This window comes from Glycine soja, chromosome 11 (assembly GCF_004193775.1).
Source record: "Glycine soja cultivar W05 chromosome 11, ASM419377v2, whole genome shotgun sequence".
Lineage (NCBI taxonomy): Eukaryota > Viridiplantae > Streptophyta > Magnoliopsida > Fabales > Fabaceae > Glycine > Glycine soja.
Genome location: NC_041012.1, coordinates 2368758 through 2393671, shown reverse-complemented (window position 1 = coordinate 2393671; position 24914 = coordinate 2368758). Strand labels below are relative to the sequence as shown.

Below are 24914 nucleotides of genomic sequence, written 5' to 3'. Positions count from 1 at the left end.
TTCTCTCTCGAGGGAATAGCCAACAGCTGTAGGAGTTTTGATATCATGTTTGCACTATTAATGACAATAACATCGGGGGATAAAATTGAGCGCCGAAACATGTTTATGTTACTCTTGTACCTGCGATTCTGCGAAGGTGGTGATTATCTTTCTAGAACAGGTTTACACGTTTAAAATAATATAAAAAATATATTTATGATTTTTATATAATGTTTTATTTTACAAAAATAAGTTTTTAGAATTTTTTATATATTTTAATTTTGAATTCTTATTTTTTTGTTACAAAATCTAATACCTTTCTTGTTTCTAATTATAAGACAGTTAACTAATTTATGTTTATTAAGATAATTAGTTAATTTAATTATTAACATTAAATTTGTCTATAATTATTATATTTTTAAAAAATTATTCTTAACTTTTTAGTAACCTGTTCATCTTTTCCGATCTTAATAAGAGAGTCCGATCTTAATAAGAGAGAAAAAGAGACAATTTAAGGCCTTTTAGCTAACATAATTAATGCACAAGGTAATTTAAATGAAGCCTGATAAAAATGGATAATTTTATTTTAAAATTATATCTTATAAAATGGGACGAGCACGGAAGGAGAATTATTTTATTTAATTTTGAATTCTTATTTTTTTATTACAAAATTTAATAGTTTTGTTTGAAAGTCAATAATTTTAAAAGTTTAGAAACAAAAGTATAAATAATGTAATAAATAAAATTGATAATAAGATATTAAAGGAAAAATTAAAATAAGAATTTTTATTAAAGTATTATTGATGAAAATGAACTAAAGATATAGACTAAATGTAGTAAAATGGTAATTCTCTCCTCCAATAGAAAGTCTATCACGTAATTTCACCGTGGCGTTCTCTGTACCTTCGTTCTTGGCTTCTTGCACAAATCCGACTACGAGTTTATATATTTTCAAGTTTACATCGGACCTTACAATTTTCAAAGCAAACGTTTAGTGGGGATCTCTTAAACTAAATTTACTGTGTATTTTTATTAATTTCTAAACATAAATTTCGGATTAGACATTCCACAGAAATTTACAATCGAAAATTTTGTAATGTCATTAGAATCAGAAAGTATAGACATAAAAACTTTTTTTTATTGATTAATAATAAATAAAAATTGCTAATTTTATATTTATTTTGTCTTAAATATATTTTTAGTTAATGTAATTTAATGCTTTTTGTCAATTTTGTCTTAATAATTTTTTTGTTTTAATTCTTGAAAAATGTATTTATTTTATTTTTCGTCCTTAAAACACTTTGATAAAGCTTTGAATAGGAAAAAAATGTTTTGAACAATAAAAAAATATTATTTAAAATGCTTTAAGGATGAAAAATAAAACAAACACATTTAATAAGAAATAAAACAAAAAAAAAATTGCAGGGATGAAAACAAAAAAAACTAAATTATAAGGACACAAAACATATTTAATTTATTATTTAGGTTTAATTATATTTTTTATTCTTAATTTTTTAATTTTTATAAATTTTATTTTCAATTTTTTAATTTGACGTATTTTATCCTCAAATTTTAAGAAATTTATAAATTTTATCCTATGTCATTTATACATTAATAAGCATTAAAGTTGGAAGTAAAATTTATCCAAAATATTAAAAAATTAAGGGTGAAATTCATCAAAAAATTTAAAAGTTGAGATAAAATTTGTAAAAAAAATAATAAATTACAGATAAAAATGGAATTATGATATTAGTAAAATGAGAGAGGATAAAATTTATAAAAATTAAAAATAAAATATACCAAATTAAAAGATAAAAAGTGTCATCATTTAATCACTAAAACATACTATTTGCTATACAATAGTCAAGACTCAAATGTCAAATCCAAACACACAGTACCTGTCTGAATTTTTTTTCCACTATGGGAACGCCACACGTGGCGACAGCAAAGAAAGCCAGAGCCATTAGAATTCAGAAGTTGCACCCAATGCGATGCGATTGGTAGTGTTAGGGCAAAATAATGGCGGGAGCTACTCCGTCCTGTGTTTTCTGTGCGATTGCCGCCAAATCCACCTCTAGCAATACTCTTCTTTACTCCGTTCGTCTCTCTGTCTCTCTCTCTCTCTCTCTTTCTCTCTCTTCATTTTTTAGTTTCTGTTTCCTTTCTGATTCAATTCCGAGATCTGAAATTGCAGGACGATAAGGTTGTTGCTTTTCAGGACATTAATCCATCCGCTTTCAGGTAATCACAAAATACTATCCTTTCAATCTTAATTTGGAACCTGAATTAGTGGAATGCACAATTTCAATTTGCTGATTTCACGATTGACTAATTTTTCAATTGTTTTTATATATTTTGACATTAAATTGAGATGATCAATCTGAACCTGGAAACTTTTAGGCATTACTTGGTTGTTCCTGTGGCGCACATTCCTACTGTTAAATATCTTCAGAGGAAAACTGACGACTATTCTTTGGGTAAAGAAACTGATAGCTGTTGTCACTTCAGATTATAAGATTTATGTATGCATATGTTCAAATTTCTACTGTTTCAATCTATTTCATGATTGCCTATTTTATACAGTGAGTCACATGTTAGAGGTGGGGAAGACGTTATTAAATAGAGATGCACCTCAGTCCCAGCAGTACAGGTATTTTAGTTGCTTACAACTTACATGGGCAATGCTTATTATTTTTGTTTGTCGAGTTTCTTGTGAAATTAGATTATTGACACATGATGTTGGTTTCAATTGCATTTGCTGCCCCTAATTAATGATTGCACTTATAAGGTTATATAACTTCTTGTGCACATTCTGTTTTACACTCGTAAAGTCCAAACTGCTCATATATTATGTTGACACGAACTATATTCAGTTGTTTTTTTTATAAAGCAGAAGTGTCTTCTATTTGTCAGAATTACTGGCACCACCTATATGGACGCGCTTTTGTATGCTGCAATACAATATTGACTGTGGTTATCTTTGTGCATGAAACATGGTAACCTGTAGATATATTTTTGCTCGTGCATAAATATTTGGGGGATAATTTCTTGATGTTGGTTGGATATGTTGTCCGGTGTTATATGTTCTATTTAACATTCTAGGTAACTATGGAGAGAATTTGACTTGAAAAATAAAGGGTTTTATAGAGATTGATCGGAAATTGAATTTCCTTATTCTTTTGTTTGACTTTGACTTTACCTTTATGGGTCAATCACATTGTGATTTTTTTAACCAGATTTTGAGCTTTGAACATGATAACTATACACGGATTACTAACAATAAACAAACTGTTAACCTTTTGAACATGAATTGGATATTGTGACCACAAAAACAAGAATGGGAACAGAATAAAGAGAACTACTACGTGTTAAATTGGTTTAAAGCCGGAGGTTGATTTGATCTGAAGTTAATTGTTGTACTTAAGTAAAGCATTACAACGTGATTCTTTCTATCATGTTTTCGACAGATTTGGCTTTCATCAGCCTCCGCTGAACTCTGTTAACCACCTACACCTCCATTGTTTGGCGCTACCATATACACCCAGGTAGCACCTATTCATTTTTATGGTTACTGTATACTTAGGCTTGTTTTGTATGCCGCATGGATACTTAAACTTGCTACTTCACGAGCTTTAAGCAGATGGCGATCTATAAAATACTTGTCTCTTGGACCACTTGGCTTCATTGAAGCAGAGAAGTTTCTGGAAAAGATAAAGCCATTGTCAGTTCAGTCAAAAGTATGACGGTCTGTTTGATTTCCGGTTACCCCAACGTGATATTGCTTTCCGATTGAAGATCAACTGTCCAGATTAATTAACTTGCAAAGTAGACACCACCAACAGATGTTCTCCTGCAGCAACATTTTTGTCTGCTCACGAAACATGGTTTGCAGTTAAAACAATCAGAGCCTAGTTAACTTGGAAGTTACTGGTTATAGTTATATTTGGTTTTTCATCCTTCCAGGATGCTAGAAAGATTGGATCTCATTCAAACTTACCTCTGTTCGGTTTGATGACAAGCAAAGTTTGTAGTTACAGTTATCGATTTGGATCTGTTGATCATAATGCCTGATATGATATCTTGACTTTCATAAGAAAAACAATAATACTGGTAACTGCTATACATTGTAACACAAGCCCTACTGACAGATATTTAGCATAACTGCTTGTGTTGGAACTCCAGATACTGTGGTGGTGAGTTTGATAAATTACCATATTATGATAACACTAGCATAGGCAAATTATCTTTTTCTCTTTTTTACTTTATATATTTTTCTTTCTCCTGGTTTTCACGGTTTACTAAACCTGCAAAGCAGGTTGAACCCACGCCTAGTTTATTAGTATATACTAGTACTAATCTTTTAGTTTTATCGAAAATAAAATAAATATGTACTTTTTATTTGATGTATTTTTATTATTTTATACCTCTCATTTCTAAAATATTTTACACCTTTTGAATTATTTTAAGATGATTATTTTGAAAGTTAACAAAATTATTATATATAATGAGTTTTGATTGGATAACTGTTCTGGTAGTATGTAATCTTTTTTTTCTTTTTAACTAATTTACACTTGTTTAAAAATTTTGTTAATTAACATCATTTATTAGTAAAAAGACTCACCCTTTTTATCTATCCATTTCATAAATGCTACCACAATACTCATTTACCGGGATAGCATTTTTTCAAGGAATAAATTAGAAGACCAACACTACTTCTAGACCATAACTATTGATATTTAAGGTTAATGTATACAATTTTAAAAACATTTAATACTACTCACAAACTGCATAGTCTAAAACATCCTTATTTAATATTAATAACGAAAGTAGTTGTGAAATACTATCATAATTGTTATGGTGATATATGAAAGAAATAATTAATGAGACTTAAAATCTCTGTAAATCGTGAATATAATTTGGGGTGGTCCTCCCAAGTAAAAAAATGGAATTAAATAAAATTATGTGCATGAAAAAAAATTTAAAAATTAAGTGCAATTTTATTAGACCACGTAGGATAGGATTGTGTAGGTTATTACTTCATGCACCTCCAAGTTGCTTCTTGCATCCATTTTAAAATATTTTTTTAACCTTTCAAATTGATAATTCTGAAAACCAAAGAAGGAGTACATTCTTGAATGTAATTTTACATTCCAAAGCCATAAAGAAGATGCAGAAAGCAATAGCCAATTGTTTAAACCCATTTTTAGTAGGGGTTAGTTATACAAATTCATATAATTTTGCAAAAAAAAAAAACAAAAACAAAAAGCTAGCATTACTGTAATAGTTTTGGTCTGAAGATTTCACACAACTTGATTTTATACTCGTGATCTTCAAGGACGTTTTTATTATCTTAAAAAAATCACAATCTGCACCAGATTTCAATATCCTACAGTGAAGTTTTAAACTGCGCACATCATAACCCATTAACCCTTGAGTGTTTCCTTTTGTATTGAAGCGATACATAAAAGACCTTTCAAAATTACTCACCATTGGATGGATAACTGCATTCTATGTGCAGGTCAATCTTGAACTGTAGAGGCTCCGATTCCATCTGTGCCACTGATGTAGTAATGACATTTATTACAACAACAATGTGTAAGTTGTTAAAATCAATACTTTGAAGTTTGAACACCAGATAGATCCAGCTAAGCAATCTCGCTTCACCATGAGGTTAAGAGGGGCAAAATATAAAAAAGGTAAAGTTTTTTTTTTCTGAATATAAAAGTTAAGTTCTTGTATTGCATGGCTTCTTAGCAAAAGAGCTGAAATACAACTACCAAAAATACTAACCAAAATACAGAGCAAGTAAAAAAAAATAACTCCAAGGGCTATATTAGATGTTAAATTTTATGCTCCGTTAACTTTTTCAAAGACATCACAAAAATGTCTACTATCATAGATGGTGGTAGTTATGGCCGCTGTATTGTTGGGCAGTACAAGCTTTTGTTCGTGTCTTCTCAATTTTTTTGGCTAAGAAGGGACGAATTGAAATAGAGAAAGAAAATTAATAAAAAATATTTTTTTTTATCTATTTTTAAGATGTTTACACCAATGATGTAAAGTACAAGAAGTAAATGTTAAACTCTATAACATAAGAGATATGTCAAAGAAAATTTTATCACACAAGAGGATAAGGTGTTTTTTACCCAAATTACAGAGATAAAATGTAATTTATGTACAATTTTAAAAACTGTATTTTGAGCCAGACTTTGTTATTTTTTATTTAAAAATTTGTAAAATCTTGTATCACTTTAAAACGTAAGCAATTTTTCATTGAGGATAAAAAAACTATATACTAAAGCCTAAAGGCAGGCTTGTGATGAGGGATCCAGTAAAAAGACTAAGGTTTCACTTTCCTTTCTAGACAACCACACAACCAGAAGGTAGATTCATTAATCACTCGTGTGTGAAGCCTTAGATCATTAAAATATGCCAGTTCAATTGCATTATTTATGTTTGTCAAACAGTTTTGAACGCTATCACAACTTTTTTCATTAAAAAATTATTTTTCAAAATAAATTATTCTAAATACACACTTAAGTACTTTGTTATAAAAAATGCTAATCAATAATATTTGACACACATTTATATATAATATCTTGTGCAGCTTTTATGTTTAATCATCCAATCATAACTTGACTTATCTCGTTTTCTGTACGTCTACACAAACTATGTGAAGATGCAAATATTGAAACATTTTTTTAGCGTGAATAAACAAGAAAATTAGGCAGATTGGATATGCAGATATGTTGAACCAACACAAGAATTTATACTTGAGAAAAAAGAAGTTTAAAAACGTAAATTGTAGAGTCAAAGTTAGGAACCATATTAAGGATTATATGATGAAAGAATTTGGGACTTGGTCGTTGGTAGTGAAAAAAAAAGAGGCTTGATGCCGTGTATAATCTTGGCAGAATTGAATGCGGTTCTCCTATTCAATGCTTTGCCAGAACATTCACGAAGATATTTTGCAATGTTAATGACTAGAGACAAACTTCTGCACCAAAATCTCGTAAGCTGCCCCCCAACTTCAAAAAAGTAGAACGAGAGTATGGTAGCTATTGGTTTTGGATTCACAAGAGGACATCAATAATCAATATATGGAGCATAAATCCCAAAATAAACGGGTATGCCAACAGCTGTAAAATAGAAATTGTAGAATCACTTTAAGAAAAGTACACAAGTTATTAAATTATGTGGTTGCGGAGAATCAAGAATAAAGATAATCCTCAACCAGAAAATTTGTAGTTAAAACAATTCTCATTCGAGCATAGTAGTATATGTTATTACTAGTATCAGTTAACGAAAGAATGAAACCAGCAAGGCAAAAAGGTTTCGGCTATATATTTAATTTTAGTATTACTTAAAATATTAGTACAAATTAATAATAAGTAGATGATGAGTTGGATTTTCCGGGATTGGCCTACATATTAATGAATTCTTAATATATAGCTTCTGACTTGTCCATATATTCACCAACATTGCCGAATTTCTGTGTTTCCTTTTTGGTCTTCGCCTACTACGCATGGAAGCATTATAATTTATAATTCACAAGGTCCTCATCTTCCTATTAATGCTACTTCTTAGGACTGGTCTACCATCCATTAGGTGGAGCTAGCGTCAATACTCAATACTACATGACTTTGTTTTTTCCGAAGCAGCCAATCTTATGTTACTTTGATGACCCTATTAATGATCACAAAATAAAGATAACAAGTGCTTTTCCTTAATGTGTCTACCAAATACAACCACAAAGAATGCAAATTATCTATATTAATGTTCACCTAAACATTAGTGGAACCAAGACATGAGGAATTTCAGCTAAGGGAAACTATATTATTTTGCATGTTTAGAGAGACAAATAATTGGTGAGACCGACCCAAATAGCTATCATCCACTAATAGCATGAAAGTGACTTGAGCTGGTAGGACACGGGTTGCAATTTTAACAGCCATTATTTGCCACACCTTGGCTAGTGAGAAGGGTTATCTTATCTTACAGCATCTGAAAGAGTGTGCATAACTAATGCTTCTTAGTTATATAAATAAATTGTTGTGAATGATGATGAACTTCGTGATTTGTTACTTATACTTTTGGTTTACTATTTTATTTGGCTTTCCATTTTCTTCGTCATGGGGAGTATTCGTTTATACAATTGAGAGATTATTGTTAACAAATCATGCTTTTAGCCTGTTTATACATGTACAGTCAAATAATTTTTGTAATAAATTTAAAGTGTCTAATTTTGATAAATTGTTAGTGCACAGAAAGGAGAAGAACCCAAGAAATGAAGAAAAGTCACGAAGATAAGATAATCCGAATAAAAAACAAGAAAGATGAAGAGAGGAAAACGGGTATCTAAAATTATTGAATATCATCTAATAGTTTGTTATTTATTGAATAAACCTCAGAAATAGAAACTAGTTGTTTAAATCGGAAAATGATAAAGGTAAATTTTGTATTATCTCTAAAGTCTATAGTCATACATTTACAGCGTAAATTTTACATGACTGTTATCTAAATTATAAATTATCTTTGATAAGACTTTTAATATAATTATTATAAAAATTAATAAATTTATTATATATTTTGATCTGTAATTAAATGATAATGTAAATTAGTTTAGTATTAGATGTTATATGTTAAAATTTATCACTTGAACACAATTAACTTTCTCATTTTACAATATTATAATTATTTTAACTTAATTATTATTATATATATATATAAGAACGAGATTATAAATATTATTATTTTACTTTTAATTTCTTTTAAACATTCACTATATTCTTAAACTGTAACTGTAATTTTTAATATATTATAAATATAATAGAATTTTCACTGTTGCTCAGTATTTTTTAAAACTGTTAACTAAATATAAAAAATATGAACCAACCAAAACAATAGAATTGATAATAGAAATGAGAGAATTATAAAATAAATATGAAAAAATAGGATATGGATTTTCAATGTATAATAAATATTTACTTTGATAATAATTATTCTAAAACTCGCATTAAACATAGTTTCTAATTAATTGAAAGTATACACCATTAGTCTATTAGTACATAGCCATTAAATTCAATAAATATTGTATGTCTAACTTGTTCCCAAAAAAATCATGCATGAAGCTTTACCCGTTGTAAATTTTTGTTTTCAAGTTATTTATTTATTTATAGCCCAAGTAATGATGCAAAAATATCTTATTTCTCCAAACATTTCATTAATATTTATATTTTTTAATTTATCTTATTACATCATATCTCATTAATTATATTTAGATTTCTCTATCTTTATATCTTTAGATGTCTACTAGATAATGATAACTATCTATCATTTTCCTTATAGCCTAACAAAATCGAAATCACAGACGTGCTATCAAAGAAAAAGTAGACAGAGAGAAGAAATTTTGACTAATTAGTGTACATTGTTTGGTTAATATATACATTACATCTAAATTATTGATCGAGATTGACTTTGACAGCTTCTTTGAATCTTTGACATGTTTTTTTCCAGCGTTAGTCCATTCATGATAAACATTTTGTTTAACATGGTATTTAAATTGTGAGTTTTTATAGTAATATATCAGTATATTCAAATTTAATTAAGAGATTCGCTTATCTCCACATATATTTTTTCATGCATATAAGGAGAATAAACCTCTTACTATGTACTTAAGAGGCAAAACTGTGTAAGAATGGATCAGTATATGCAATTGGGGTCTTGCCCCGTAACTTTTTTGTTATTTTAAATTTTTTAATGTTATCTTTTTTTTATGAAGAACTAATACATTAATATTATGATATTTTAATATCGGGATCATTATTTATATTTAGGAATCTAGTTGTTGAGATAATGACCTTTAAATTTTATTTATCTCTTCTTCTTTTTTATAAAATTAGTGAGATTCTCAATGGACAAGATCATCCCAACTATCCTGGCATCAAATTAAAACTTAAAAAACTAAAAGATATTTATAAAACTTAAAGGGCCAGAATAAATAAAAAATAAACATAACAGATTAAAACAAAAATGTCTAAAAACATAAAGGATTAAATGATATTTTAGCCTATATAAAGAATTGACAGCTTAATCTTAAGACATACAAACAACTATTTTCTTTTCGCATTACTAATTTTGTATATTTCTTTTATTTTCTCCTCTCATTTTTGTTGTTCTTGTCATTATTTTTTAGATTATAGTGTGTTTCTTGCTTTGAGTGCATGGGTTCAAACACGTCATTATATAAAACTTGAAAAAACAATTGAAGTATTTTGTTGCACATGAGTTCTACCAAAATTTGCTTTTGAGGCAGTGACCATTTTCATAATATAATACTATTTAGTAGTTTTTTATAACTTAATTAATAAGATTATTTTTTTTGTAAAAAAATATTATTAACACAAATACCATTTTTTATTATAATTTCATAAGGTTATTGCTGATGTGTGACATTAGTGATTGACAATTATAATCTTAGGTTTTTTTTTTAAATATTTAATTTGTTTTTTCTCTTCTTATAAGTGTATTTTTATTATAATTAATATGTTGTTAAATTGTTTTGAAAAATATATAATTATTAACATCTTATATGAAATTTAATATTTATAAATTTGTTAGATGAAGCCTTATTTTTGTAGTTGTCCCCTTCCCCTATCATCTAATCTTACCTCTCTCTACAACTATGTCACACTTAATGTTGGTATTCTTTTATTGACAATGTTGGTATTCTTAATGAACATGTGTAAACATAATTTTAAGTTATTGGTATTGAAAAATGAAAAAATAGGTTATGTATTGAAGTGTGAAGTAATTTTACACTAATATTTAATTACAAATATTATGTATAATAAGTTAACTAAGTTTTATGATAATTATTTTAAAGTCATCATATAAATAATAATTTATAATTAATTAAAAGAATAAAAAATATTTTATATTATCAGTATATAATTAAGTTTAATTAAAAGTAAATTCATATTAAAATAATTTAATTATAAAAAAAATGTTAGTTATATATCCTTTTAACACACACTCTTATTTATTGATTAAAATTTAATGAAAATTACAAAATTGTGTAAGTTCATTTCAGAGAATATTACTAATTCTAGCATTCCTGGTTAGTATGGTAGTTGATGGAAGTTCGTTCCATAATGAACCGGGTTCAAATGCTGGTATCAAAAAGAGAATGTTACAACTAACGCTCCTTTAATTTAAAATTTGTAATAAAATTTAACAAGATTTTTAATTTAACACAAAACTATGTATTTATTTTTATTTAGCCTGAATTTTAAGATGCACTTAATTTTAATTAAAAATGACAAATGTATTTTATGAAACTAAAATGAAATAGTTTTTTGTTCTTTTTAATTTTGAAAAAATAGGGATTTTTAAAAAAAATAGTTATACGTAATATTGTTTGATGTTTAAATAATAAAGCTTAATAAAAATTTAAAAAATCAGGTTGACGCTGATTTCTTTGCACTTTTGCAATCAATAGTTAACATTGACGTTGATTTCTTTTGCCACGTTTTTTTTCTTTGTCGTCCCTTATGTCTTTATCTGTTTTATCTCTAATTCAATGAATTCGTTGATAGAAGCCTTCCAATTCCATTATCTTCGATAATAGGATTCGGACCAGCCTTCTCATCAGTAGAAAATGCTAGGTAGTCCCATAAAAAAATTGCAGAATGAATTAATTGGTGTATTTTAAACTTTTAATTAAGTCATAAATAATTAAGTGTTTTTATACTTTTGATAAAAATATAGTTATATAATTGTTTTGTAGTATAAAATAAAGACATGTGGCACGGCAAAGAAAAAAAGTATTGCAAATACTAAATAATAGTACAGTATAATTCATATTTCTTTACCTCCAAGAAATACAACAATCAACAATGCTCTTTGAATTTTATTAGAACTTCTCAGATACTGCAGACAGAATATTGAGCTCATGAATCCTAGACGGGCAAATATAGTAAGACTTCTCATCAGTCTACTCTTATCAATATTAATGTAACAGGCTGTATTCTTGCTAAATTGATGATGAAGTTTCGTTTTCAAATCAATATTTTATTTTACAATAAATAGTCAAATAAGCGTTTAAAATATAATATCGTGAGTTATATTACTTTTGGAATAATGAAAAGAGAATTATATCCGTATTCAATCAATATATATATTTCTTTAATCGTATTAGTTTATGAAATGCTTGATGTAAGGACTAACATAACTAAATAAATACATATTTATTTAGGGTATGCCTATTTTTTATTTTTGAAAATATTTTCTATTTTAAAAAAATTTAGTTCTTAAAATAAAAAACTAAAATATCTCTGAACTATTTTAATTTTTTACTCTTTTTTTTACACTTTTACATTTTCTTTTTTCTATTTATACTTTCTATAATTTTTTAAAGAAAAATAAATTTTTAATACCAAAAACAAAAATACAATCAAATGCACTAGAATAGATCAAGGAAATCTAGTTTATTGAGCGCTATAAACTAATCTATAAGAAAATAAAGTATTACCAACAAAATTTGAGTCACTATTCGTAATTTTTGTCACTGAAATTTTGTTGATAATTTTTAAAAATCACATGTAAATTGTTTTGTTACTATAGTTAAACTTTTTTTAGGCCTCTTAGTACATGTTTTTCATTCTTACATACTAAAAAATGCACTCTAATATACTGTCATATTTTTAAAGAGTAAATTAGTTGTCTATTATTTATGAAAACTTTTATGCAATCATGTAAAAATGTTTGATAAAATTAATTAATAAACAAATTGATAAATGTAAAAGGATATACTTAATTATTTGAGATAAAAAAGATATTTCAAATATTTTATTGAGGATAAAAATTAAAAACAAAAAAAGGTTAGTAGCTTATAAGTTAATTTATTCTAGTAATGAGTTGAAGTAACTTATCAAAAGAGATTTGGCAGCATGTATATTAAATATTTTTAATATTTGTAAGAGTAAAAAACAGTATAACTAATGCCTATTGGTTGAAGACTTGAAGGGGCAAGAAATTTGATTCCCCATAAATAAAGTTTGAGTTGTTAGAATAACTTTTTTTTTCCTTTAAATGAATTTACCCAAGGACCGAAGATGTAAACAACAAAAAAAATACAAAACTATATATAGTTTTTTTTTTCATATTATAAATCTTAATCTTTATTTTGAAAGGAGAATATTTAAAAAAAATATTTTTTATACATTAAATCACATAGTTTTCTTACCTTAATCTCATTTTATCTATTTTTATTGTGTTTTTATTTTTCTTAATTATGTAGTATTACTCAAATTTAATAAATTTCATTTTAAAACTGAACTACATTTAAAATTCCAACCTACCATATTAAACATAAAGATTATGTGACTTTACTTACATAATTTATTTTTATAATATTAGTGATGAAATAAAATAATGTAATCAGCTCGGGTAAATATATTAAATCTTGCAATTTAATATTCATGAGCAAAGCTTAAGGATCAGAATTAGTAGGATTAGAATTAGGAAGTGGTCCAATCCCATTAATGGGTTGGAAAAAGATTGATGCCCACTTGATACAATTTAACACCTAAAAAAAAAAGAGATAGAGAAATAAAAAGTGTGAAACAAGTGTTTGTTTGTAATATGGAGGTTTGTATTCATTCATATGATATAATTGTTGGTGATGTCTTTACCCAGTCCCAGCCGTCGCCAGCCAATTAGTAACAGAGAAAGGTAAAGAAGCTAAAGCCACAGAACTGATGAGCGAGTGATGACAAACAAGGTTCTCAATTCTCATACTTTGCTTAAGCTACCAAATCCCAATTATTGTTCCAAAACCACCTTCATTTCATTCCAAATGATTATAAAGAAGTCTTCTTTTCTTGAATGTTGAGTAATCAATTCAACAGACCCGACACCATTAATTTATCCTAAGACAATAACACCCTCCTCGTATGCGCCCACCACCACCAACAACTAACTCTTGTTTATATTTATATAAATAAATCTCTCTGGTCTCGTTCTCCCAGAATTAGAATTCAAAAAAACTTGTCTTTTAAGTTTTAACTCTAAGCCATGGCTCTTCCCCTGTTCCTCCTCTGCTTCATGCTCTGCATTTCACTCACACACCAAACGATTATGTTACCCCTAACACACTCAATTTCGAAAACCCATTTCAACAGTACCCACCAGCTTCTCAAATCTACCTCCACTCGCTCAGCCTCACGCTTCCACCGCCAAACTCATCATAACTCCGTAGTCTCTCTCCCACTTTCTTCAGGAAGCGACTACACCCTTTCCTTCAACTTAGGCTCACACCCTTCTCAATCCATAACCCTTTACATGGACACAGGCAGCGACCTCGTGTGGTTCCCATGCGCTCCCTTCGAATGCATTCTCTGCGAAGGCAAATTCAACGCCACGAAGCCTCTTAACATCACGCGCTCCCACCGCGTCTCGTGCCAGTCCCCTGCATGTTCCACAGCACACTCCTCCGTCTCCTCCCACGACCTCTGCGCAATCGCACGTTGTCCTTTGGACAACATTGAAACCTCCGATTGCTCTTCTGCCACGTGTCCTCCCTTCTACTATGCTTACGGCGACGGAAGCTTCATCGCGCACCTCCACCGCGATACACTCTCCATGTCTCAGCTTTTTCTTAAGAACTTCACCTTCGGCTGCGCCCACACTGCGCTCGCCGAACCCACCGGCGTCGCAGGTTTCGGTCGGGGATTACTGTCCCTCCCTGCGCAACTTGCGACCTTATCTCCGAACCTCGGTAACCGTTTCTCTTATTGCTTGGTCTCTCACTCTTTCGACAAAGAACGAGTTCGCAAACCGAGTCCACTCATTCTCGGCCACTACGATGATTATTCCAGCGAGCGTGTTGAGTTTGTTTACACCTCCATGCTTCGGAATCCGAAGCATTCTTATTTCTACTGCGTCGGACTCACCGGAATCTCTGTAGGGAAGAGGACTATTCTGGCCCCGGAAATGCTACGGAGGGTGGACCGCAGAGGGGACGGAGGCGTGGTTGTTGACAGCGGAACCACTTTCACGATGCTGCCGGCGAGTTTGTATAACTCGGTTGTTGCTGAGTTCGACCGGCGAGTCGGGCGAGTTCACAAGCGCGCGAGTGAGGTGGAGGAAAAAACTGGCCTCGGGCCGTGTTATTTTTTGGAGGGGTTGGTGGAGGTGCCCACGGTGACGTGGCATTTTCTGGGGAATAATTCCAATGTGATGCTGCCTAGGATGAATTATTTTTACGAGTTCTTGGACGGTGAGGATGAGGCTAGGAGGAAGGTGGGCTGTCTGATGCTAATGAACGGTGGTGATGACACTGAACTGAGCGGTGGGCCCGGGGCCATACTTGGGAACTATCAACAGCAAGGATTTGAGGTCGTGTATGACTTGGAAAACCAGCGCGTGGGTTTTGCTAAGAGGCAATGCGCGTCGCTTTGGGATAGTCTCAACCGTGACAAAAACTAGTGTTACTGTGTTCTGTTTACCACTGGATCACTGCCCCCATGCCAGTGGGTCGGGTCGGATCTTGTAAATGGAAAATAAGTTGACGGGTTTGGGTTTGGGTTCAGGCTCCGTTCCCCAATTCCACGATCATGTGTATGTAATTGACACTAGGTCAAAACTAAAACGTGAACTACAGGTTTAGATTTTTTTATATTTTAATTTTGTGATATTTATTTTGTGTATAATAATAATAATTATTATTTTGTTTGAAATTGTGTTCTATCTTTTATATTACAGATTTTATGATTGAGGTGGGGCTTTCTCGACTTCAATTTAAACAAATATGTTTGCTGTATTTTATTAAAACATCACTTTAATATCTAATGTTTAATTAATTTATTTTGCTAAAGCTTTTGGAGGGAAACTATGTGCACCAGATATTAATATCTCCATAATTTCAATATATCTCAGAACTGTCTTTTTGCATGAAGATGGAGACATGCTAGTCTGTATATTTTAGTGTGATCTATTTCTCTAAAAACATATTAGTTCTTTAAACTCATGATTTGTTACACTTTTTTTCCGACACTTTTCTCGACTTAATTATGACTTGTCGTCAATCTTCAATTTTAGTTTGCCTCTTCATACTGAACATTAGCCATTGCACTTCGGTGTGTTACGGTAGTATTGGTCTGTGAAATTATAATTTTAAATCGTAAATGTCTGATTTTTCATTATAAAGTTAAAAAGTTACATACTAGCTAATGAAAATAAAATATGTTTATTTAATTACAGTTACATAGTAAAAATGACAAAGGTTATATTAAAAACCACACAACAAAACTATATTACCACAATATCGTTGAAGGGTATTGATAATATACTTTTTTAATACATTCTTAATATTAATTAAAATTTATCAAAAACCACACAACAAAATTATATTACCGTAATATCGTAGAATGGTATTGAGAATATACTTTTTAATATATTCTTAATATTAATTAAAATTTATTAACTACTAATATATATAAAAATATGAAATGGTGTGAGACTTTTGTACTTTATAATTTTTTAGAAACTTTAATTAACTATAAAATATATTTTAAAAATAATTTATCGTTGAATCTCCCAAAACGATCAAAACGAGGAAATATTATTAGTCAAAGTATAATGTTATAATAATAATACTTTTTTTATATAGTTTTTAATATTTATTTTTTTATAAACTAAATATTTAATATCTTAAAACCTATTTTTATTTAATAAATAATTTTTTTATAAAATAGTGTTTAATTTTAATACACTATAAATACAATATTAAACCACCAAATTGTTTTTTATTTTTTAATCACCAGAATTAAAAATTGTCATAAAAATTATCATAAAACATCAATTTATTATGTGATAGATAAAAAAATAATAATTTATTAAAATTCAGATATTCATAAAAGTATATCTCGAAAATCGAATACGATTAAAACTTAAAAAACATAAAAATTAAAATTAAATTTGCCAAAAATAAAATAAAAAAACCAAAATCATACTTTACTAAAGAAAAACCTAGATGTGGTAAACGCTTGATGTCACCAGTCATGGGCTCCCAGTTCCAGCTATAGCGCTGACTTGGAATTGGACGTGCAGCGTACTCCATCAGCCAAGTAATGAACAAAATTGATTTTGTTTTGTTTTTGAAAACGAATAATAATTTTTCTGTGTGAGGATTCTTCCCAGCTACACGTTTTTTGGAACTTGGAAGTGACTCAGACCTGCTATTTCCTCTTCTTTCACCCTTTTAAAATAGCCTCAAATCCTTCCTCCCACTCACCTTATGCAGGTCAGTAATAATAAGAAAATTAACACTAATGAAATATTGTGGGTCAAACTTCAGAGAGCCATTACATGCACTGATAACTGACGTCATAAATAATCAGTAGAAAGAGTTGAAGTCCCAACAAGCCGCTTCCAACTGCGTGTACAGCTAGTTCTCTGCACACGACACACGTCACACGTGTGCATGATGCTTCAAGATAATGTGAGATCAACCTCAATCATACCTGTGGACCCCTAACAATGTTATTGTACTAAGGTTATGCTTAGATTTTTTACTGGAGTGTTTTATAACAAAGTGAAAATTCAAGAATTGAAAAAATGTTTAATTTTTTTTTTCGTCCTATGTAATATCACGAGACTCATGATTCAAGAATATAAAATGAGTTCCTTAAAATTTTCTTGGGTCTTTTTCACAAATTCAACCTATGTTATCCACTAAGCTACATCCATTGGCCAGAGTAAAATCAATTTAAAATCATATTTAGTTACACTTCAAAATATGTTAAAAAGTATAATTTTATTTGAAAACTCAGATTTGGAGAAGGAAATTTTGCAATACTTTTACAAACTTTTAAATCAAACTTAATTTTATAAACTTTAATCTACTTGCACATATGAACATGCAAAATTAAGGTTTTTCGTTCAATTATTTTCCAGTTTAAAAAATATTTTATACTTTAAATTTACATTTAATTAAAAATTGTTTAGTAATTTTTATCCTTCTAGTTTCAAAAATTTTTAAAGATAAAATCTATCTTGTTAAAAAATTATTATTATAAATATTATGTAAAAAAAAATAATTAACATAAATTTATTTTAGTGATAACAAAAATACAAAAAAAGATTAAAATACATACGAAAAAATATTTTGAAAATGTAAAAGATAATTTTAATTAATAAAATGTGATTTTAAAGATACTTTATAAATATTTTATTATATATAATATTAGTTTGTAGTTTTTTTGAGACACTATTTTAAATAATTTTTTAAAATGTTAACTTATAGTTTTAAACTTTTTATATTCATTCTTTTTTTTTCTTTAAAATATTTATTATTTATTCTTTATCCGTTCACATCCCCTTCTCTACATTTTGCATTCTTCCGACAAATATGGTCGCATCCTAATTTCGTAAAACCGTAACATGCTTCAATAACATTAATTTGACATTTCATCAAACAATAAGTGGACAATGCAAGTGGTTTCAGATTTAAGCATTAAATCCTAATCATAATTCTAACAAGTTCATGTGATTTTTGCACAAAAATAATAATCAATCCGAAAACCGAAACATGTTTTTAATTAAATAATCAGAAATATAATGATGCAATTAATACGCATAGTAACATTCCCAAGCATAAAATTGTTGTACGAACCAACACCTACAACACCCATTTTAGTTGTTTTTTATACATTACTGTCACCATTAGAGCTGATCTCTTCTTCAATACTAACCTCCTGGAATAAAAAAACACGTTCTCTACATTCCGATAAAGCAAAACAGTGAAGGCATTTGTAGCCTTGTAGTGTTATCGAGAATGGAAAAGGGAGGTATAGTAAATTTGGGAGGTAGAAATAATAATTGCCGTTACTAGATGTTCAGATGGCCCTTTTATATTGGGCTATGAGTCCAAAGATAGCAAAACCGTTTATTAGGCCAGTAGAAACTATATCAGCTGTTGCTTCCTGCACCTCCAATTGTTTCCTGCACTCTCTTTTGGCTTACAAAATGGTCAATTCGAAATGTAAAATTACATTCAGGAATGCTCCTCCTTTTTGACTTCCAAAATATCAATCCAAAAGATAAACAAATCATTACGGAAAAGATGCAAGAAACAACTTGAAGGTGCAGGAAGCAACAACCAACTATATGTATATGGGAAACCCGAATAGAGAGGTTAAACGAGCCTGCTACACCCCAAAGCCGAGCTTTGTTAGCATATAAATGAAGAAGACATATATTTAAAGCATACATTCAGTGAAATCTAGTAAATTAAAAATGCGAGGATCTATAAATTGTCACAAATTTGATTTAGAAAAGATTATTATTTTAGATGTTATTAATCTTGCAATTTCAGTTTGAATGATACATTTCAACAAGAGATAATAATAAATTGTTTCTAACATTAAAAAAATTGTTGGAGAGATAAAGTAGTTTCAATGAACTTAAGAAATAACTTCTGAAAAAGACATCCTTGAAAAATTTATTAATAATTGTAGTTACTAGAAAAAAAATGTCAATTTTTATTGGATTATTCAGGTGAGAATGATGAATGTCCAAAGGTTCAAATTTTACGGGAAAAAATTAGTTAGTGGCATTGGAATTTTTAATGACAATTATTCAATACTTTGGAAACCAATCATATAAAAAGAAGTACTTAAAACAATTAGACATTTATGAAATATTATTATTAGTTAGTTGCATAAATGGTACAGTCTAGTCCGATATAGTTGAAAAAATGGGATACCGAACTTCCTTTGTTTGGTTTTCGCGGTTTCTTGGAACACACATCATTCGAATTCGATCCTTCCCCAGCGAGCGCGTGCCTTCGTACATCAAACACCACTCTTTTCCTTTTCCTCTTCATCTTCATTCTTTCTCGTAAGTACTGGTTTCGTTCATGTTAGTTTCATGCATTACATTACATCATATCCTATTTCTACTGTTTCACAATTCCTTCCTTCTGTTCTGCCCTGTCCGCACTTAGAATCAGAACCAAAATTGTACATTATTGTCCACCTGATTCCAATTTTCACTCGGAATTTAACTTCTGTTACACTCATTTTTTTGCTCCTGCATCCTGACACACGGTTCGTATAAAATTAACTAGGATTAATTTTGATAGTCGCATATAAAGTAGTGGCGAAAATCCTACTGTTAAAAAATGGCCATCAATTATGCTTTTTCTTTGTGAGAGGTATTGGATTTTAAACGTATAAATTTTGATGCTACAATTCCGATTTTATTGCGAGTCAATTAATTTATGCCAACAGTTTGATTTGAAGGCATGCAAGGTGTCTATATTGACTAGATTTGTATATATGAATGCACGTTTTCAGTTACAAATGGCGGAGCCAGGAGACAGGGACGTGATTATAGGAAGAGGTGACGGAGAAGAGGAGTCATGTTCTGGCTTTCTGGGATTGAGGTTTGATATTGGTGGTAGTAGTAAAAGTAGAACCAAAAGTTTTCATCCCCCAATTGAAACGCATTGGGATCTGAATTCAGCAGCAGCAGCCGCAGCAGGGAAAAAAGCTTCGTCCCCTATCAAATCACTCTTGTCTTACCCGCTCATGAAATTTAGGAAGACTAAAAGCCTTATAATGATTCTAGAAGGAGCTCATGATCCTAAGGATAAACAAATTGTTGACTCTTTTCGCGAAATGCTTTTACGAGAAGGTCTCTTGCCACCTAAACACAATGATTATCATACCCTTCTAAGGTACGTATGTATGTATGTCTCTTGCTGTAAATCTATGACAAGTTTAATTGCAGAGTTGATTTTCTAACCGCTTCGCCTTTCATGTGAGGTTTCTGCGCATGAGGGATTTCGACATGTCAAAATCCAAAGAGATGTTTCAAAATTATCTCAAATGGCGCAAGGATTTTCGAGTAGACGTGCTTCCAAAGGTGAACAACTTTTAACTTCCACATATTCCTTTTTTAGTATGAAATCATGTTTGGTCGATGCATGTTGTAGATATGATTTAATTCATTTTAGATATGATGTCTTGTAAGGTATCTTATTGATAGAAATGGAAACGATGAATGTGGCTTACTCTTCTAATTTTATTGCCCTCTTCATGAATGTAGAGATGGAAATTATACTTTTATTATAATTTAAGATTAATTCATGCACTTCTAGTTTTCAGAAAAATTGTTTGAGAGAGTTTGTAAAAAGAATTGAGATATACAAGTTAATTTTAACATATGTTAAGTTTGATCCATTTTATTTTCTTTATTTTTAATCTTACATATACTCATTAGAAATTTGATCCAATTCTCAATAATGAATTTAGAAGTTCTTCACCTCTTCATATTAATGTAGTATTTGTTTAAAATCACTAAGTTCTTTAGCTTTGTGTGTTCATGCTAGCTACCATTCAATTCAATAATAATGCTATAAACACTGTTGAATTTGATTTATATGTATGAGCTTCGCATTTTGGAACATAATCAGGAATTCAATTTCACGGAGTATGATGAAGTGAAGAAATGCTATCCTCATGGATACCACGGAGTTGATAGATACGGCAGACCCGTGTATATTGAGAGAATTGGGATGGTAGACCTTAACAATCTGGGGCAAGTAACCACATTTGAAAGGTTTATCAAACATCATGTGTCAGAGCAAGAAAAAACTCTCAAAGTAAGATTCCCTGCATGTTCACTAGCTGCTAAAAGGCACATAGCATCCACTACAAGTATCTTGGATGTCAACGGAGTAGTAAGCAGATTTTTCTATATATTTTTCCTTTTTATTAGAACTTAATTGCTTGCCATTTTCTTACAAATATTCGGATGGGGGGCAGGGAACTTGCTAGTTGCTACATTTACAAGAGGCAAATAGCTCTTTTATAATAACTATCCAAAATGAAACCTTGTTATGGTCTATCTAGGTTCACTTCACTTTAGAGGATTCCATCTCTCTCTCTCTCTCTCTCTCTCTCTCTCTCTCTCTCTATATATATATATATATATATATATATATATATATATATATTACAATACAAGGTATCTAAATACTGAAACGATTATTTGGTTACTTGATTGTATTCTTCCAGGGAATGTCTAATTTCTCAAAGCCCGCAAGGTACCTCTTTATGGAAATTCAGAAAATCGATAGTTGTTACTATCCTGAGGTACTTTCTTAGATTGTAGCTCATATGCAGAAGATTTGGATATGATATGCTTGTGATAAATGTGTGAAATTGGAGGTCACTTATCTCATGATAAGACAAGTTTGCTAAGATTTTGTAATCAAAACAGTTTGCTAAGATTTTTTTTAATCATGCAAGATGGAGAAGAGCTCCATAAATGTTGGGTTTATCCGAGCGCAATTAATTAACTATCATTTTTGTTCTTTTTAGACTCTAAATCAGCTCTTTATTATTAATGCCGGATCTGGGTTTAGGATGCTGTGGAAAGCAGTAAAGGCATTCCTAGATGTACGCACAATGGCAAAAATTCATGTACGAATCGTTGAAACTACATATTATTTAATTATCAGATACAATGAAGTTGCAGTGTTGCACATACTATATTGATCTATTAATCTGCTTATATTGAACTTGTAAGATATTGTTGTTTCAGGTGTTAGGTTCTAATTATCTCAGCGTCCTACTTGAGGCTATTGATCCAAGGTTAGAAACTGTCACTTTTTGGAAGGAAAATGGGTTTAGTTAGGACCTATGTAATACCTAACTATATCCCAAGTGTACTTAATGTGTACCGGTACTAAATGTCTAGCAGGAATATGTTTGACAAGTAAATGTGCTTGGGAATTGTGACATTCTACATTTAGTGAAACTCTTAGATTTGATTGTCTGATTTTACAGTAATTTGCCAACTTTTCTGGGTGGTAATTGCACATGTTCTGATTATGGAGGTTGTCTGATGAGTGATCGAGGGCCCTGGAAAAACCCAGAAGTGTTAGAAATGATTCAGGTTTGACGTACATATCGTGAACGAATTTTTTTGTTTTTCAACACTCGGAATTTTAATTGTCAATCTAGGAATAACTGTTGAGAGGGGCATGTCTCATTGACTATGTAGGTTGTTAATTTGAGAGAAGAGATTAATGGTAAATGCGAAGATGGTGATGTGGACATAGAAGATTCCTCGATGCCCAAAATGGTGAGGAATTAATGAATTATCCACCTTTGTTCTTCCAATGATATGGGCATTGTTGCTTAAAATAATGAAATGCAGGTTGACATGCAAAACAAAGATGGCAATATTATGAATCTACTTGAGGAAGCAGCATGTCCGGGATCAGACTCGGCATGTTCTTGTAGATTAGTATTGCAAAAAATTGATTGCCTTGAAGCTAGTCTTGGAGACATCAAGAATGTGAGTTTTCAATTAATGATTAATTCATTGTTAAAGTTAAGCCAAGGAAATCCAAAATGCTTAGGAAATATTTTTGCTAATACTTATACATGTAGCAGAAAATCAAGACACTGGAAGATGCACTTCAGGACACCAAAATGGTGAGATAAAAACAAATTGATGAATGCTTCCTCTAGGCTCTAACAATGTGAAATGAGCATGTGTTTTACACCTTTCTTCTTCTCTTTCAGGCCTTGAAACAACATGAGGAACGACCAAAAACGTAAAAGTGGCTACTGTTAACACTGTTGCAGTGAGTTAATTGATTATTTTTTTCCCGATTTCACTTGTATTATTAGATTAAAGTTCAGCAGACTCTCCTATATCAATATCCTGAAATGGTGGTTGTACAAGACTCTACCAAAGAATTGTTGTCGTACAAAAAGAAGAAATAAAATAAATTTAAATGTAGGAATTAGTTATTTCTTGGTGACAAACACGAATACAGTACGATTGATGATATTGGTGTCAAAAATTGTAAAAATAAATACAGTTTATTAAATATGCTTATTAGTATTCACTACGTGTATAAAAAAAGTTTTATTAAGAGAAACAAAATCAATTTCGATGATTTTTATGTGTAAAAAATATGAATCTTCAACTAGGTTAGACTTAATTGACGAAAAAAAGATAAAAATAGATATTTTTTAAAGAAAAAAAAATTATGCACGATGTACAAAATTTTATATAATTATCAAATCACAATTTACGTATGTTAAGTTTGATAAATAATGATTTGTGATTAGACGAGAGTGTAAAATCATTTTACACTGTCCGTATATCATTGAACTCTTTTTTAAAACAATAAACATAAATGATAATAACAACAATGGTGATTATTTAATGGTGGTGATACTTGTTAGGATGATAACAACGAGTGACAATAAATGATAATGATGGTTATAATAAAATTAATAATAGCAATATCTTTAACGGGTAATAATGATAAATATTGATTGCGACTAGGAGAATATTATTGACACGAGCCAATAAAAGTATTAATGATAGTTAAGAATAGAAATGGGTCAGGCGACTCCCTATCAGTAACCTTAAACCTGTCTTAACTTATTTATCATAAAGATCAGACTTAGACTCTTTGAAAAATCTATTTAAATAAAAAGGTCAGATTCAAACTTTAAAAAAAGTCTATTTGTCAGATTGATCTATTTAATATATATATATATATATATATATATATATATATATATATTTTATATTTTTTAATCATTACTTAGGTGATAGTGAGAAAGTGTTATTATAATGTCTTTAAACTTAAAGAAAATTAGTCAAAATAACTCTACACTCAGCAAATCATGCACACTAGGTAATAAAATAATTTCATTCCCCAATAGATTTATTCTACAAATGATTCATTTAATTTTGAAAATACTGTCTTTATTTTAAAATGATTGATGCTTTGGCATTAAATTTTTTTATATTGAATAATGTTTTTAATTTCCAATGTGATATTAAAGCTTTTGCTTCAGATTTGTTTCAAAATAGTTGTATGTGTTTATTAATAA

At 29.8% G+C, this 24914-nt stretch overlaps 3 protein-coding genes across 5 annotated transcripts; all 3 read left to right on the top strand.

Annotated features, from left to right (window-relative positions):
* Positions 1 to 1879: 1879 nt before the first annotated feature.
* On the top strand, positions 1880 to 4228 carry LOC114374327 (bifunctional adenosine 5'-phosphosulfate phosphorylase/adenylylsulfatase HINT4). Of its 2 annotated transcripts, none has more exons than XM_028331964.1 (6): positions 1880 to 2088; positions 2174 to 2220; positions 2380 to 2456; positions 2563 to 2629; positions 3447 to 3524; positions 3620 to 4228. In XM_028331964.1, the coding sequence occupies exons 1-6, from the start codon at positions 1999 to 2001 to the stop codon at positions 3720 to 3722; spliced, it is 462 nt and encodes a 153-aa protein (XP_028187765.1). In that variant the 5' UTR covers positions 1880 to 1998; the 3' UTR covers positions 3723 to 4228. The 2 variants fall into 2 exon arrangements, with proteins under 2 accessions (XP_028187765.1, XP_028187766.1); XM_028331965.1 differs by having other exon boundaries at positions 1884 to 2076.
* Positions 4229 to 13668: 9440 nt separating this feature from the next.
* Positions 13669 to 15719, top strand: LOC114377136 (probable aspartyl protease At4g16563). Its single transcript, XM_028335543.1, has one exon. The coding sequence runs from the start codon at positions 14056 to 14058 to the stop codon at positions 15466 to 15468; it is 1413 nt and encodes a 470-aa protein (XP_028191344.1). The 5' UTR covers positions 13669 to 14055; the 3' UTR covers positions 15469 to 15719.
* A 4216-nt stretch (positions 15720 to 19935) lies between these two features.
* LOC114375600 (phosphatidylinositol/phosphatidylcholine transfer protein SFH11-like) lies at positions 19936 to 23802 on the top strand. 2 transcript variants are annotated; one of them, XM_028333428.1, is made up of 12 exons: positions 19936 to 20090; positions 20340 to 20722; positions 20811 to 20910; positions 21461 to 21727; positions 22065 to 22142; positions 22371 to 22472; positions 22594 to 22643; positions 22839 to 22947; positions 23056 to 23136; positions 23212 to 23352; positions 23451 to 23492; positions 23583 to 23802. In XM_028333428.1, the coding sequence occupies exons 2-12, from the start codon at positions 20346 to 20348 to the stop codon at positions 23616 to 23618; spliced, it is 1383 nt and encodes a 460-aa protein (XP_028189229.1). In that variant the 5' UTR covers positions 19936 to 20090; positions 20340 to 20345; the 3' UTR covers positions 23619 to 23802. The 2 variants fall into 2 exon arrangements, with proteins under 2 accessions (XP_028189229.1, XP_028189227.1); XM_028333426.1 differs by lacking the exon at positions 19936 to 20090 and adding an exon at positions 20097 to 20197.
* Positions 23803 to 24914: the final 1112 nt, after the last annotated feature.